Source organism: Miniopterus schreibersii (assembly GCF_964146895.1).
Source record: "Miniopterus schreibersii genome assembly, chromosome: 5".
NCBI classification, from domain to species: domain Eukaryota; kingdom Metazoa; phylum Chordata; class Mammalia; order Chiroptera; family Miniopteridae; genus Miniopterus; species Miniopterus schreibersii.
In genome coordinates, this window is record NC_138106.1 from 71,868,886 (window position 1) to 71,886,603 (window position 17,718).

The 17,718-nt window shown below is 34.7% G+C and overlaps 1 protein-coding gene across 5 annotated transcripts in view; it reads right to left on the minus strand.

Annotated features, from left to right (window-relative positions):
• Positions 1–17,718, minus strand: part of CADM2 (cell adhesion molecule 2) — a 997,699-nt gene that overhangs the window by 141,544 nt on the left and 838,437 nt on the right. For all 5 annotated transcript variants that reach the window (XM_081138746.1, XM_081138747.1, XM_081138744.1 and 2 more), the window contains 2 exons: positions 7,470–7,622; positions 4,463–4,600 (listed from right to left, as the gene is read on the minus strand). In XM_081138746.1, the coding sequence (XP_080994872.1) occupies positions 4,463–4,600; positions 7,470–7,622 (291 nt within the window). The remainder of the gene's footprint in view (positions 1–4,462; positions 4,601–7,469; positions 7,623–17,718) is intronic.

Below are 17,718 nucleotides of genomic sequence, written 5' to 3' on the forward strand. Positions count from 1 at the left end.
TAGACGATTACGATAGAATGCAGCCTAGCACATTAATGTAAAAGCTAGTTTGCTAGAAAAGAAAATAGTAAGATTATATAATAGGAAATGTTCAAACTACATATTACTAAACTTACACATGCGCTGGAAAGTTTATTTAATTCTCAGGGAGCAGATTTAGGAAGGCAATGTACATCTTTGTCTTGCACTAAATGACAGATATTCAGACTTCTTTGCTATATAAGAAATTAAAATCTTCAGTGAAACCACATGTGGTTTTGGATGCAGAGCTGCCCAGAGGCACCAAGGAGATTTTTGAATCAGACATATGTGGGTGGGGATTGCTTCATCTACTGTTTAAAGCTAATGGGGGGGGGGGTATCACCATTGCCTACAGAATAAATTCTAAAGCCCTCACCTAGAATGAAAGATCTTACATGACTTATTTGACCCCTGCCTTCCAGTTATCTTTCATGTCTATATCACACAGAAAGTTTCATAGTTACTTCAAAAAAGAATATGCTTTTACTTGGCATGAAGTTCCTTTCTTTAGAATGCTCTACCACCTATTTTTATCCAAACCCATAGGATTTATCCCATTCACTGTTTAAGAAAATTATTCATTTAATGAATATTTATTGAGTGCCTACATTCATCAATGAACCTTTACCTCTCCCACAAAGTAAGGCTAATCTCTGCTTTTTGTTAATAGAAAATCTTTAGCCTAGTCATATATCTACTAACATGACTGTTAAATATGTGGTGATAGTTTCATATCCCAATTGTGAGTACCTTGAAGGAAGCATTCTATTTTTATTTGTTTATATTTCTAGAATGAATTCAGAGATTGTTACAACTCATTAATCATAGCTTGCTAAAAATTTAATAATCATAATCATAATAATATCTAAAATTTATTCAGTGATTCCTTGTACTGTGAAAACATTTTATATATGTTGGCTCATACAAAAACAGTTGCAATAGCACTTTGAGACAAGTATTATAATTCTTACATAGTAACAGAAAAACTAAAGTTCAAACACAGAAGCAAAACTTTTTTGTAAGTTACTGATTCTCTTGAACTTTATTTTCTCTATACCAGTGTGGTCTCCAAATGGGAGCATAAGTATCACTCACATATTTAACACAGTGCTAAAAATGCATATTCTCAAGTCCCACTACAGATTTATTCAATAAGAATTTCTGGGGTTAGGGCCCTGTAATTTGAGATTTAACAGGCCTTGCAGGTGGTGATGATGCCTGCTAAAGTTGGAGAACCATTGCTGTATGATCTAATATAGAAATATCCTGTTCAACAAGATATGATCAGCTAGGACTTTCAAACAATGTTCACCCAGAAACTTGAAAATTAAATTCATTATTTTAGGTAATGATAGATGAAAAACAAAGATTTTTACAGAAAAAGAACTAGTCCTGATATCAGAAGTCACTTTAAAGGTCCGTATGTCCATCACATAGATTCTGAAGCTTAGTGTCAATATGCTGAACTGGCCAATGCTTAGTTAAAATAAATGGGAAATAATCTTTAGTCTCAACTGTAATAACAGTTCTGTGACTTATGTCATTTCATACATTTCTCTTTATAGGAAAATATTCTCCATAACCTGTTTATCACCCAAAGACATCCTAAACATCTTCAGGTCAAGATCCTTGTTTTCTTCATGTGAATCTTTGCTCACGTACCATAGAATGCTGTATAATTAGAGGCACTTTAACAATTTCATAGTGAATTGAATTAAATCAGCTTTGATTGCCCCATCTTTTTCCATTACTTTATATCAGGCTAATTAATAATCATGCAGTGGCCTCTAAGTGAACAAGTAAAAGGAAGACTTGTACATCTTTCACTTCTCAAAAGCTAGAATGATTAAGCTTAGTAAGAGAGGCTTGTCAAAAGCTGAGACAGGCCAAAAGCTAGGCCTACTGCACCAAACAGTTAGCTAAGTTGTGAATGCAAAGGAAAAGTTCTTTTTAAAATTTTTAAAAATATGTTTTCATTGATTTTTAGAGAGAGAGGGATGGAGAGATAGAAACATTGAAGAGAGAGAAACATTGATTGTTTGCCTCCTGCACACCCCCTACTGGGGATTGAGCCCACAACCCAGGGATGTGTCCTGATGGGAATTGAACCAATGACCTCTTGGTTCATGGGTTGACTCTCAACCACCAGCCAGGCAAAGGAAAAGTTCTTAAGTAAATTAAAAATGCTACTTCAGTGAATTCATGAATAATAAGGAAGCAAACAGCTTTATTGCTAATATGGAGAAAAGTTTAGTAATCTGAATAGAAGATCAAGCCACAAATTTCCCTTAAGCTAAAATTCTAACCAGAGCAAGACCCTAACTCTCTCCAATTCTATGAAGGTTGGGACAGGTGAGGCAACTGCAGTAGAAAACTTGAAGCAAGCAGAGGTTGGTTCATGAGGTTTAAGAAAAGAACCCATACCCATTACATAGAAGTGCAAAGTGAAGCAGCAAGTGCTGATGTAGAAGCTGCACCAAGTTATCTAGAAGATCTAGCTAAGGTAATCAATGAAGGTGGCTGCACCAGCAACAGATTCTCAATGTAGACAAAATAGCCTTACATTGGAAGAAGATGTCATCTAGGATTTTTATAGCTAGAAAGGAGGAGTCAATGCCTGGCTTCAAAGCTTCAAAGGACAGGTTGACTCTCCTGTTAGGGCTAATGCAGCTGTTGACTTTAAGTTGAAGCCAATTCTTGCTTATCATTTCAAAAATCCTACGGACCTTAAGAATTATGCTAAATCTACTCTGCCTGTGCTCTACAAATAGAACAACAATGCCTGGATGACAGCACATTTGTCTACAGCATGGTTTACTGAATATATTAAGCCCACTGTTAAGACCTACTGCACAGGAAAAAAAAAATTTCTTTCAAAATACTGCTGCTCATTGACAATGCAACTGGTTACCCAAAAACTTTGATGAAGATGTGTGAGATTTGTGTTGTTTTCATGCCTGCTAACACAACATTCAATTTGCAGTCCATGGATCAAGGCGTAATTTTGACTTTCAAATCTTACCATGTAAAAAATACATTTTGTAAAGCTATAGCTGCCACAGATAGTGATTCCTCTAATGGGTCTTGGAAAACTCAACTGAGAACCTTCTGGAAAAGATTCACCATTCTAGATGTCATTAGAACATCTATGATTCATGGGAAGAGGTTGAAATATCAACATTAATAGGAATTTAGAAGAAGTTGATTACAACCCTTATGTATGACTTTGAAGGGTTAAATATTTCAGTGGAGGAAGCAACTGCAGATGTGGTAAAAACAGCAAGAGAAGTAGAATAAAAGTGAACCCTGAAGATATGACTGAATACATGTAATCTCATGAAAAACTTTATTACATGAGGAGTTGCTTCTTATGGATGAGCAAAGAAGGTGATTTCTTAAGATGGAAGTACCTCTGGTAAAGATACTATAAAAATTGTTGAAATGACAACAAAGGATTTAGAAATTACAAAAACTAACTTGATAAAGCAGCAGCAAGTTTTGAGAGGATTGATTCCAATTTTGAAAGTTCTACTATGGGTAAATGCTATCAAAAAGCATCACATACTACAGAGAAATGGTTTGTGAAATAAAAAGTTGATCAGTGCAGAAAACATTGCTGTTGTCTTATTTTAAGAAATTACCGTGGCCCACAACATTCAGCAACCACCACCCTGATCAGTCAGAAGCCATCAACAATGAGGTAAGACTCCACCAGCGAAAGGATTAGAATGAACTGAAGGCTCCGATGATGGTTAATGTTTTTTACTTTGGACATAATGTTATTGCTTACTTAATAGACTACAGCATAATGCAAACCTAGCTTTTATGTGCACTGGGAAACCAAAAAATTGGGTGATTTGGTTTATTGTGATATTTGCTTTGTTGTGGTGGTCTGAAACCAAACCATCAATATCTCCGAGGTATGCCTCTAATGTGCATTTTTACTGAAATGAGTACATTGTACTTGCCCTCTGTGAGAATTACTAGGAATCAGATTTATTGATGTTTAGTCAGTTTTATTGTCAAAACTTTGTAATGCCAGAAACTCAGTTTAAGAAATAATTCATGAAGTTTCTCTGTACTAAATCTAAAGACTATAGATGAGTTCTGAAATAATATCTAATTTACACTTAGTGCTTACTATTATCAACACAAATCTATGTGTTTTAAATATATTGACTCATGTTTTTTATATCTTAATTCCTCCAACTTCCTCACGTGCTATATGTTATTCTAGACCTATTTACATAGGAGAAAATGAGACACATACATTATATTCATATACATTGTAAAATGACATAATTTAAGAAATGGTTAAATTTGGTTAAATTAAGCTTAGAAAATGACTGTGGTTTGAAAAAGAAAATGTACAGTGTATCTAACTTTTCATACTACTTTCAGCACATTAATTTTGATTTGGGGACCTTTTCCCACTCTTTACCTTTAATCTCTTTGTCATTTTTGAACCATCTTATATCAGCTGCAGGTTTACTACCAGATGTTTTACAAGTCAGCTGCATCAAGTCTCCCTCCATAACTGGTGATGAAAATCCACTAATTTGAGGCTTTTCAGGAACACCTGAAATATAAGCAAATGAATGAAGTGAACATCAATTGCCAGGGTTGGGTCATTCTTGTGACTATTACTTTTACAGTCAAAAGTAAACTGGCAATACGTTCAATCAAGAAAAATAAACTTCTGTATAATAAAATAAATTGCTTATAAGATATAGATAAATTTGTATACACACACATATATATGCATACATATAAGTGTATGTATGCATGCATGTGTGTATATATATTTATGATATATATGTATATATACCCGAAAGCATTTATTTAGTTCAAAGTAGTTGTTTAAGTTAAAGTTTACATGCAAAAATACTCTTTGTAATTCTTAAAGACAACCATTCAATATATCTTAAAATTTACCAGTATAGGGATTTAAGAATGTACATTGTTTGCATCACGGAACAAAAATTTACAAAGCACATTTCTTTATTCTTTAGCAAATTATGATTTAACTAACATAGCGCCTTTCATTCCTGATTTCATAATTCTTAAAGCTTAAAAATTATATTATCTCCTGTGCACTTTATTCAAGAAAAGGCATTTTGCCCAAGAAAATGCAACAAAAAAATTCATTTGTAATTGCAACCATACTTACTTCCCTGATTCTTCTAAGGTAGAAAATGTCTCTTGATGTCGTGTGTATTAGAAATTCAATCGTAGTTTTGTGGAGCATGATATGTGTTATTTTTAATGCTAACCACTATTACCTTTTCTAGTCCAAATCATCCAATCAATAAGCAGATAACTAATATTCAGAGATAGCACATGGGTCATTTAAATAATAGAATATTCCATATTTCTTGGGCATTAATATTTCATTATCATGGTAGAGGTTTACTAAAATTTCATCCCAAATTATTCAATAATCAAGGTAGATAGAAAGTTTCTTTTTTGTACTATTTAATTCAGATATAAAAGAATGAAATGTAAGCATGTTGGAAAGCACCAGTAAGAGAAATACACATTTAAACAATAACAACAAAGATAAATGACAGATCATCATACTCTAATTAGCTGTCTAGTGTGTTTGTTTTTTTTTTTAAATCTATTTCACATCATCATTTAATAAATTGAAATCAGCCAGCTGCCTATTCAGGGTGTCTCAAGGTGGCTCTCTATAGAACAATACATTAACCTTAGGCAGTTATCCTGAAATACTCAATTTTATTGGTTATATTTTGTCCTTAATGGCAAATTTGTAAAGATTTTTTATAAAATCATCTCAGTGGGACGTGCAAAGAGACATGTTTCTTATCCTGTGCACAAAACCAATTCACTAGCTGAATTAACTTTAATATTCCCACCCAAAAGAACAGCATGTATCAGTTCTTTTAAATGCAATGTTAAGCCTTTATGTATCAAAAAAGGAAGGCAAACTAGAGGCAGAAAAAAAAAAACTGTCTTGAAATTCCTCTAACTTGTTCGGTACACAGGTGTGTTTCAATAAACTGCAGCAATTTCAGCTGATTGGGCCTCTGACGTTTGTGGAATCACAGAGAGCCTTGAGTTGCAACTATACTTCCTCGGAATCTCTAGGAATGTATTGCTTTTTTGTGTCACTTTAACCTTTGGAAAAATGGCTCAATATTTAGAGAACAGAAGTACAAAGAAGCTACAAGCTGCGTGCGCAAGTGACATTATGTACTTCATTTAGGAATCTAGAAAACTACACATTTATAAGGTGAGAAGACAAACAGAAATGTGAGGGTTATTCAAATGCACTGAGATAGACAAGGGGGTCATATGTGAAAGCCATAACATATTAGAGAGGGACCCTATCAAATGACTGACACGATAAAATGTAGGAGAACCCTATAGACACCATTCTATCACTTTATGAAAGGATCACCATGTATACAATACATAGATGAGTTGATACAAAGGAATTTAACTGAAAAAACAAGAAACCTGGTGTCTAAGAAATTAAATGGCTGTGTGCTCTCAGAAGTCAGATAACTCTTTATACCTCCCTTCATCTATTTATAAAATGGGGAGAGTGACTAAGTGGTTTTTAAATGCCTTTTCTTTTAAAATTTATCTTCATTGTTGAAAGTATTACAGATGTCCCCCTTTTTTCTCCCCCATTGCCCCCCTCCAGCCTGGACCAGACTCCCTCCAAGGCCTTCACCATACTATTGTCTGCTGCCATATAAGTACTTTGGCCAATTTCTCCCCACCCACCCACCCAACCCCACCTTCCCCCTGAGATTTTTTTTTTTTTTGGGGTAGGTTAATTCTTTTTTTTTTTATTTATTTATTTTTATTGTTGAAAGTATTACAAATGTCTCCTTCCTCCCCCCCCCCCCGCATTGATCCCCTCCACCCTGTACCACTCCCGTGTCCATGGTTTATGCACATATGAATATAAATTTGTATGTTAATCTCTCCCCATCCACCCCCCCCCCCACCCCTGCCTTCCCTCTGAGATTCACTAGTCTGTTCCATGCTTCTATGTCTCTGGGTCTATTTTGTTCATCAGTTTATTTTGTTCATTAGATTCCACATATGAGTGAGATCATGTGGTACCTGTCTTTCTCTGACTGGCTTATTTCACTTGGCATAACACTCTCCAGGTCCATCCATGCTGTCTCAAAGGGTAAGAGATCCTTCTTTTTTATCGCTGCATAGTATTTCATGGTACAGATGTACCACTGCTTTTTTAACCAACTCATCTACTGGTGGGCACTTTTGCAGTTTCAAGATCTTAGCTATTGTCAATAGTACTGCTATGAACATAGGAATGCACATGTTCTTTTTGATGCTACATCAATTATTATGATCCTCAAAATATATGTGTGTGTTTTAATCATGTTGTCTTAGCAGTATGCATCTCTCTGGCTCGTGACTGCATTCTGTTTGTCTCTTGAACTTACCCAGAACAGTGAGATAGGCCTTGGAAGTTTTGACAGGCATTGTAAATAAAGAACAGGTGTACTGTCCTTCATCGGAGAGAGACACGTCACTGACGCTGATACTCAATTCATGCCAAGAAGCCCGAACCAGCTCGATCCTATTGTCCCTTAAAGCTGGAAAGAGAAAATATTGAAAATCTGAATAACAACATTGAAAAAGTCTGTACTGTTACACTATGAATTTTTAGCACAACATAATAAACACTTTTATTTTTATCTATACGTCTAAATGTTTCCTGAAACAGTTTTAAGGACAGTTTAAATATATTGAAATATTTTATCAGATTTTTAAAAAATCAAAGTAGAATTAGTTGCTCCTTAAGGTTCTCAGAAATAACTTTTTAATTAAATGATTGCATCTAGTACATTACTTCAGACGAGGTAGATGATAATGATAAAAATGGCTTTCCTTCACAAAGTCTTTCATGGAATGCGAGTGCCAAGAAAAACTATAAACAAAAATGCTCACTTTTATGGAAGGATAAATTTTGGAAAACTATGACTGCCGCATTCCTTCCAAGATACCAACAGTGAACATTAGCACATTAAAAGCTCTCTGCAGTACAGGTACCCGTTGAACTTCATTTAAACCAGAACTGGCATTGAGCTGAAAAGCACCTGTAAGGGACCAGATGTTAAGATTTGCTCTGACTCACTGGTGCCTCTGCCGTGCCCTGTTCTATCACAGAACACTTGTTTTCACAGAACTCATGCTCTTTGCTCATTTTAGAAGAAATCATTAAAAAAATTTAAACACCATTATATATCCCACTAAGTACAGCTATACAACCTGAAATTAAGTAAGAGGCAACTGAAGAATTACTCTAAAGGTAGAAAGAGAAAGGAAGATAGAGTAGGAGCACCAGGTCCACAGGAACAGCACGGGGACTCCTCAAACAATAGTAAAAGGCAATGCAGACCTGGCCTCTACCAACCACAACCTAGCAACAGAACATGGCTGAGGTAGGTTCATTTTTACTGCTGACCAAATGGGAGTTCCTCCAGCAACATCATCGGCACGGAAATCAAGTGGGAGCATGGCTGACAAGTGTCCATGCAAAGTTATCTTTGTCCCCAGTGGGCTGGAGGCTCTACCTAGAGACAATGGTTGATTGGGCAGTAAGGGCAGTAGGGTAATTCCTCTCTAAGTACCCAGCCCTACGTATGATTTCTCCATAAGCTAGAGGACACCTGCCCCACTTAGAGCCACCAGGCAGTCTGCCCTGGCGAAGCACCCATGTCCGCTTAGGCAGTACCAGTAGACAGTGGTATAATTTCCTGTGGAACTAGTCAAGTCAAGTTGACCACATAGAACTACTAAGGTTCTGGCAAAATTGGTGGAACCACAGCCTGCAGATGTACTCTACCTTTATGCTAAACCTAAATAGAATGACTGCCTCATAGAATAGAAAATTTAGAGTCCAGAATCTCCTAACATAATAGTCAAAATGTCAAAGATATAATGATGATGATGATAATAATAATAATAAATCTATGGTCACACCAAATACCACAAAAATCATAACTTGAATAAGAAAGCATAATCAACAGATACCAACACTGAGTTGAAATAGATATTGAAATTTGATGAAAAATTAAAGAAGCCATCATAAAAATACTTTAATAAGCCTTTAATAAGTATCTTCAAACAAATAAAAAGATCTCAGCAAAGAAAAAGAAATAAAAAACAAAACAAATGAAAATTATAGAAATCAAAATACAGTTACCAAAATCAGAACTCACTGGATTAGCTCAGAAGTACAGTGGAGATGACAGAGGATAGAATCAGTGAACTTAAGGACAGAACAATATAATTCACTCAGTCTGAACAGAAGAGAAAAATATATTAAAAAAAAAAAAAAAAAAAGAACAGAGCCTTAGGGACCTATGGGACAATTAAAAAAATGTCCAACATTGGTATCATAAGAGTTCCAGAAGAAGAGAGAAGGGGGTTGACACAGTATTTGAAGAAATAATGATTGAAAACTGCAAATTTGGCAAAAGAAATAAATGTAGAGAATCAAAAAGACAAGCAAACATCAAAGAGGATAAGCCCAAAGAAGTTCATGTCAAGAGAGATCAAAATTAAATGTCTGAAATCCAAAGAAAAATATCTTGAAAGCAGCTAGAGAAAAAGACATGTTACCTAAAAGACATGGAGGAGACTTAGATGCCTATTACTAAGTAAATGATGCCAATCTGAAAAGGCGACATACTATGATTCTAACTATATAACATTCTGAAAATGCAAAACAATAGACACGGTAAAAAGATCGGTGGTTGCCAGGGGTTGGGGGGAAGGAGGGATGGATACACAGAGCACCGGTGATTTTTAAGGCCATGCAACTAGTTTGTATGATACTGTAATGGTGGGTACATGTCATTATAGATTTATCCAAACCTACTGAATGTACAACACCAAAGAGCGAACCCTGAAGTAAACTATGGACTTTGGTTGGTAGTGATGTGTCAATGTAGATTCATCAATTGTAAAAAAGGGACCACTGTGCTGGAGATGTTGATAACAGAGGAGGCTCTGCATGTGTAGGGGCAGTGGGTATATGGGAAATCTCTGTACCTTCTGCTGAATTTTGCTGTGTACATAAAACTTCTCAAAAAAACAACAACCAAACAAACAAAACAAAACAAACAAAAATACCTCCCCATTCAAATGACAATAGATTTCTTATTTGAAATCACGGAGACCAGAAGGAGTGGCACATTTTTCAAAAGAAAAGAATGGTCAGTGCTGTATTTTTATCCAGTGAAAGTAACCTTCAGGAATTAAGAGGGAATAAATATATTCTTAGAAGAAGGGAAACTAAGAACATTTGTCTCTAGCAGATTTGTCTTAAAGAAAGTTTCTTCAAACAGAAAAGAACTCTTGGATCATCAAGAAGGAAGAAAGAACAAAAATATGGGTAAATATAATACCTACTACCCTACTCCTCCTGCGTTTTCTCCATTATAAACAAAGTTATAATATCAATTAATACCACGTTCAACATACACAGAAAGAATACTCAAGAGAAGTATAAGTGAGTAGGGCAAAGGGACCTAATGGAAGTAAGGTTTCCATACTTTACTAGAAGTGGTAAAACATTGCTACTAGCAGACCAGGACAGTTCACAAATGTATATTTCAGCACCTGGAACAACTACTAAAAAAATATACAAAGTGATACACTCAAAAACTCTATAAATAAATTGAGAGAGAATACATTTATACAGTGTCTTGAAATAAATTTATAGAGATGGGGAAGATATTAGTAGTTGCCAAAGGATAAGTATAGTAAGGGGTGGAAGGGAGTAGGAGGGAAATGAATTTGGTTATAAAAGAACACACATAAATCTTTAACGTGTTTCTTTGCTTAATCCCTTTGCTCTTCTCACTTAGCCCCCAACCCCGCCCCCCTGGCAGCTGTCACTCTGTTCTCTGTATCCATGAGTCTGCCTCCACTTTGTTTATTTGATTCCACACAAGTGAGATCATATGGTACTGGTCTTTCTCTGACTGGCTTATTTCCCGCAGCATAAGACAGCAGTCTGACGACTGCCAGAGGGAAGGGGGCGTGGGGGAAGGAAGGGGGCAAAGCGGGGATAAATGGTGATGGAAGGACACTTGACTTGGTAAGTACAAAATATGATATACAGGTGATGTATTGTAAAATTGTACACCTGAAGCCTGTATAACTTAATAACCAATGTCACCCCAATAAATTTAATAAAACAAGAACAGCACAAGGGACACCTGTAGTGATGAAAGTGGTCTGTATCTTGACAGTGGTGATGGGTATGTGAACCAACTCGTAATAAAAATGCATGGAGCTAAACACACACACACACAAGTACATGTCAAACTGGCGAAACCCAGATAAGATTGGTGAACTATATTATTGTTAATTCCCTAGTTTTGATATATTTGCAAGGTGTTATTTCACTGACGGGTCCATGAGATCTCTTTGAATTACTCATAAAATTAGATATGAATCTACAATAAAAACTCACTTAAAGCATTTTTATGTACATTTGATTGAATAGGGGAAATTATTAGGATATCGAAGCTTAAAATTCATCGTACACATCTGCCATACAGGAAGAGGGAGATCCCAAGAGCCACATATTCTTAAATTACTGAAGCATCCCTGAGTGCTTTGTGAAAGGAGTAGGCAATTATAAAATATTAAGATTTAGGAAAATTCTAAATTTTCATGAGTTTTAATGCATTTTAAAAAATCATTCTCCCACACGCTCAAATGAGGCATACCTTAATGATTGTAGTCCCCTGCTACCATTCATAAGGATACATAATACACATATTTTTGAAACTGATTTTTATTGAATATAAAAAAATAAGGAGAGTTTGATCATGATTGTGTTCACAATTCCATTAGGACACACAGGCATTTTTTAAAATGTCTGTTTCACATTCTATCTACTACATGTCCTAATATATATGCCTTGTGCGGATGCTATAGGAAAACAGTGGGACACAGATTTGTCATTTCCCCAATAGGGCTTCATTCTATTTCAACTACTTTTCAAAGCTATGATTTCTTTTAAAAAATATTTATCACATATTTCTTGGATTTTAAAAAAGAGGTCACCAAAAGGGAAAACTTCAGGTTCCTGTCATGGTACCGTATGGGTAAAACATGTTACTCACCCACTGTGTTCAATTTCATTTTCTCTAACACAGGCCCCACTGACAGAGAGACAGAACTATCAATTTTTAGTGAATTTTGGCAAAATAAATTTAACTCTTTTCTGCTCAGATTATTTTGCAGAAATTGTATAACATCACCAAAGACAAACTGAATTACTCAATACATACAAATATAAAACTTTTATACTTAAATCATTTTCAAGGAGTAAAGCTAAAAGAACTCACTCTGGAATCAAAAGATCTGCTCTAGGTACTTGTATGAGGTTAGATTTTCTGTGGATAATAATTTGTGATTCATTTTTATCTTTGAAATATGATGAGAACTGAATAATATCACGTAGCTTGTGAAGTGCCTTAAAATAAATCTACAATGATATTATTAAAATATCTTGGGTTTGGAATCTTGATGAGAACCTAAATATTTTGGTCTCTGAAATGTCTCAATTGATTAAGCTTACCAAATCATATAATATTTTGAGTTGTTTTATGATTCCTCCTAGCCTTGACTAAAGACAAGGCTCTGAAAGGCAGAATACCTGCATTTTTCTGTAAACTCTGTTATTGATTAACCATATGAATCTAGGCAAGCCACTTAAATGTCATGCTCCTCAGTCTGCTGATTGTTAGGTGCAGGTAATAACTGAATAAAAGTACAAAGCATATGGTTTACAGAGTTGAAATAAATGAGTATATATCCAAAACCTGAAAGCATATTCCCAAGAACCAAGAAACTGACACAATTAGTATTATTTCTATAATAATAAATGATTATTTATTGTGCAACCATCCTTGATAATTCATTTGCCAAAACAAAAGAGCTGCTTAAGGAGATTCTCATTGAAATGAACATTTTAAACAAATCTTACACCCGCAACGTTCATCTCTTCCAGTTTGTAAATACTTATGATGTCATCTGCAGTTCACTTTATCGTAGCATTTCAAGTATGAAAGAATACAGGAAAACCTGTAATAGTTCAGAAAGGGATATAATAAAACCCAGTGGGTTTCCTGCGAGCAGGATCCTTGTCTTGCTCGTCTCAGCATCCTGCACCATCACTATCTGCACAGGAGGTATTCAGTGAATGGCTATTGAATTGAACCTGAGAGCCAGCCTCTGTCAGAATATGATAAGAGCACAGAGAAAAAGAACTGAACTAGGAAGTCCTCTTCGATACATCTCCGCAGGCTTCCCCATGGGAGAGAAGCCAGAAAAGAAGGGAAAAGGTGTCCCATTTAGACACTGTTGAGCATAAAAGAGTTAGAAATATCATGCCACAAAAAATTTTTAACAAAGTAATAGTTCATTGGGAAATGGTTTGAAATACTGAGTGAGTGATCGCTGAAAGTACTGTCATGGTACCTTATGGTTCCAAAAGAGCACAAAAGGTAGTCGCGAGCCAGAGATAATTCATATTATTTAACTGCCACACAGTAAGTCCCAAAAATATAGTGAACCTAAATAAAGGATTGTAATATTTTCAATGGAAGCGAATTCAATCTTAAAAAATATTTCCTTTGAGGACATAAAATGTTCACCAGTATTTAAATACCTTTTTAGAAAATAAACACTTAAAGATTTCATCGAAAATAAAGATTTTGAACATTGTTCCAGGAATAACTGAAGAAATGAGGTTGTTAAATAAAAGAAATAAATAGAAATGAGGAAGTGTAATAATAGATTGAAAGATAATTGCTCATACATCATAAGGATTAAAAATGAGCTAATGGGTTAAGCAGGCTACTCTGAGGCCATGGCTCATCAGCTCTTAGGTGCCTGCCACCCACTGGTGAGGTGATTCAATGGATTCAAAACTCTGTGTTCTGCAGGATTTAATCTTGGATGCAAATAAGAAGCCTGGGCCAATGAGTAAGAATTTATTAAACAGTACTTAACTCTTGATAAAAATTATTTTTTCAACAGACCACTGGTTCTAAATGGTTTATCAATCATACAAATGCATATTTGGGATTCATGCTAAGGAAAATAAAAATTCCTAAGAAAATTACTTGGGAAAATTTTATTACATTTTATAATCATATCTAACAAAAGTTACTAGCATCATTAACAAATTGTATATTAATTACTTTTAAATCAAATTAACAATAATATTAGTACTACTGGATTTATCTGATATTATTCATTTAAGAATCCAATAGTTATTTGTGCATGCTTGCATTAAATAGTTTTTCTTTCTTATGTATTATGATATTTGTAAAGGTGATGACATACTTCTTGCCAGAAATATTTTCAAATATTAAATTGGTTTCCAGTGAATAATAGTTCATGCCACACTTTAGGGTACTTAAATAATAAGAAGAAACATATTTCATGATGTAATCACTTTAAAATGACTTCTAAAATGCAACAAGTAACAACCTCATTGTTTTCATATTTTTTTCCTAGTTCACCCATTTAAACTAAAGCTTCTCCAAATAATCAGAATCATGTTATATCTCTTTGTATTTCCCGCAAGGCCTTACACATATCATGGTACATATAGATGTCCATTAATAATTTATTGGATTAAATTCAATATGTGGATCATCAATTTTTTGCATATATTCTATAATTGTACAGATTAAAATTATTCTGGAAAATTCCATATGTTAAGCAAACATAATATACTGAGTGATTTTACTATATAATTCACTATATTTTATACACAAGCAGTAAAGGAAAAACCTACATCATGATGACAGAAGTCAATTCAATTACCATCTTGACTGACTAAATTCTCAATGTTGCGCACAAGTTTCCAAAAGCACATCATTCTACACCCACAGGATTATAGTCAAAACAACCATGCATTGAAACATTCTTTAAAAATGCATTTATTATCTAAACAGTGAGTAAAGTAAGCTTAATATCACTGATGTGATGAGTTTTCAAGAATGGCAGGCATGCCAGCCTTCCTGTTCCTGTTCTCAGCACCAGTCCCCACCGACCAGGGGTTTGCTATAGGCGGTTTAGATGTGTCAGCACAAGAAGGGAAGTTCTGCCTATGGGAGAGATCTAAGAGTGCTGCTCAGGGCCTTTCATTCAATGTCAAGTTTTATTTTGCTGCACGCTGTCTCATGATAGACTCTTTCCCATGATGTTGACATTATTGTTTTAGGTTGCTGGGACCAGCGCTCGGCTTTATTTCCCAACTTCTTCAAAAGGCCTGCTCTTTGCACACTGCCCACCTTGACCCGTGCTAACTGCCATCTGCTTTGCCCCTACTCATTTCCCTAGAACTCACCACTAACCAAGTTTCTCATGCAATCTGCTGGCCTCTTTTGTTTTCAGCTGAAATACCTACTATTCCCGAGGGTAAGGAAAAAAGAACAAAGAATCAAAGCTTCAGCGGGTTCAGCTGGGTTTTGGGATACCAGAATGACTCTTCTGTTAATTCTACCTGTAACCTAATAAATCAGAACAAAATAAGTCAAATAAGCTCTAATAAAGTTTCTAATGGGCCACAGATCCAATCAATGCTTAACTCTTGTCAGAACTTACAATTGATATATTTACTTGTATGATGTCAAAATATGCCCCTAGATGTTATAAAACAGGCAAGCTAAAGAAAGGGATCTAGACACTCTTGTTCTTATAATAGAAGTGTTCTTTTATTTAATGGCCCAATTATTTTATGTTAACAGCATAATCAAATACTAATTCTCATCAGTATGTGTTATTTATGGTAGGACTATGGATTGACAGGAATAAAGTTATTAACACACACAGGCAATAAAATCTCAAGCTAGTGAATTCTTTTCTGTTTTGTACTTTTATAGTCATACAACATAAAACAATCTAAATCAATCTTCTAGAAAATTGGTAAAAAGAACCATTGTGCTAGAGCTGATATTTGGTATACCAAGTTTCAGCCTGGACTGAATTTTTACTGAAACCACAGTAAATGGAATCTTAGAATAGAAATGTGAACAGAATCCAAGCAATAAATCTGGAAATTGTGTCACTATTTGAAGGAAGTTTTTCCAGTGGTATAATTTCAATTTGTAAACCCCATCTTCTCTTACTTCAAGTGTTGAAAAACATAAAGTCACTACAGCTGTAATCTGTTTTCATTCCTACATTTGTAATCTGTTTTTAGGAAGCATTTGAAAAAAAATGTTACCACACATAAAATGTACTAGTAAAGCAATAAACTTGGGTATGGAAAAGCTATCAATATGCTTGTGAAATGAATATAAACTCTATGACATTTTTACTTTCAGTCTTCTTGCTAAGTCTTGCCTCTCTTTCTAACAGTGTCCTCCTCATGATCTGTCCTGATGGAAACCCCTCCGCTATTTTACTTTGTTGAATTCCCAAAGCCCTGCATGTAGACCACTACAAAATACACCTAAAACCCTACCCTAATTCTCTTCTACAACATTAAAACTGTCCTGTGACAAATATTTTGATTGTTAGCAAATACTAATCTCCACACCTTGGAATCACCCAAATTTTTCTACAGTGGGCTACATGATCAGACATACATATGTGCAGATGAATGACTGATTGATAACAGTGTTGAAATAAAGCTTGTTGGCTATTAGAACAACAAACGAACAAACAAAAAACTGTCCTGTGATATAGTTCCTATTTGTTTTCCCATCCCTCCTCAAAATGTCTAATAATTTAGAAATACACGAGCATTTGTTCAAACGTGGTGAGTAACCCATGTCTTTTTACCTCAAGGCATATATTTGCTCTGCTTGTCCAGGTCACACTTATCATTCAAGCTAATTAGCATATTTCCCACCTCCAGCTACATTCACATCTTTATTTAAGCTTCCAAGGTAGAAACATACATGAAGCTCAATATCATTTGTTGAGCCAACAAGAGATTAAAAGTGGACATTATATGGTCTATTATTTATATGCTGGCATGTAGCATTAATCTTATTATCTAGTAATTGCCTAGAGTATCTAGCCATGAATGAGACTGTTTCTTAATGATCCACAGTAATTAGCATAGTGCCCTGAATATAAATTCCCATTCTCTCTATTGGATAAAAAAGTCAATGAACAAGTAAAAACACAAATGAATAAATAAATGCCAGGTGCACCAGGTGCATCAACTCATAAAGTAAGGAGAGTACGCTCTAGAAAAAATTCACATTTTAATATGAAAATGACTGAAAATTTTATGTTCTAATAGGTTTCCTTCCACCTGATGTTAATTTTGTAAAAATTGACTTGAAAGGAGTTTACAACTTTTTATTTTTAGTTTCTGTTTAGGTTAATGATTTATTACTTATATAGTACCAAAATATCATTATTATAGGTCAAAATAAAAAATATAATAAATATTTTCACAATTCAAAACAAGTAATTTTTCTAAGACTCCATCCTAAATCTCTTTGTACATTTTAATATGATTTGAATTATGTAACTGAAAATTTTTAAATCTAAGACACTTGAGTTGTCATTCTATACTTCGGAGTGGTCTATGCTGGCAAACCTTCTAAATCTATGCTTTCAAACATGGAAAGCGCACTCCTTTTAAAGAAAGTAAGTAGGCTACCTTATTCCTACTTTGACCTTGCCAAATAC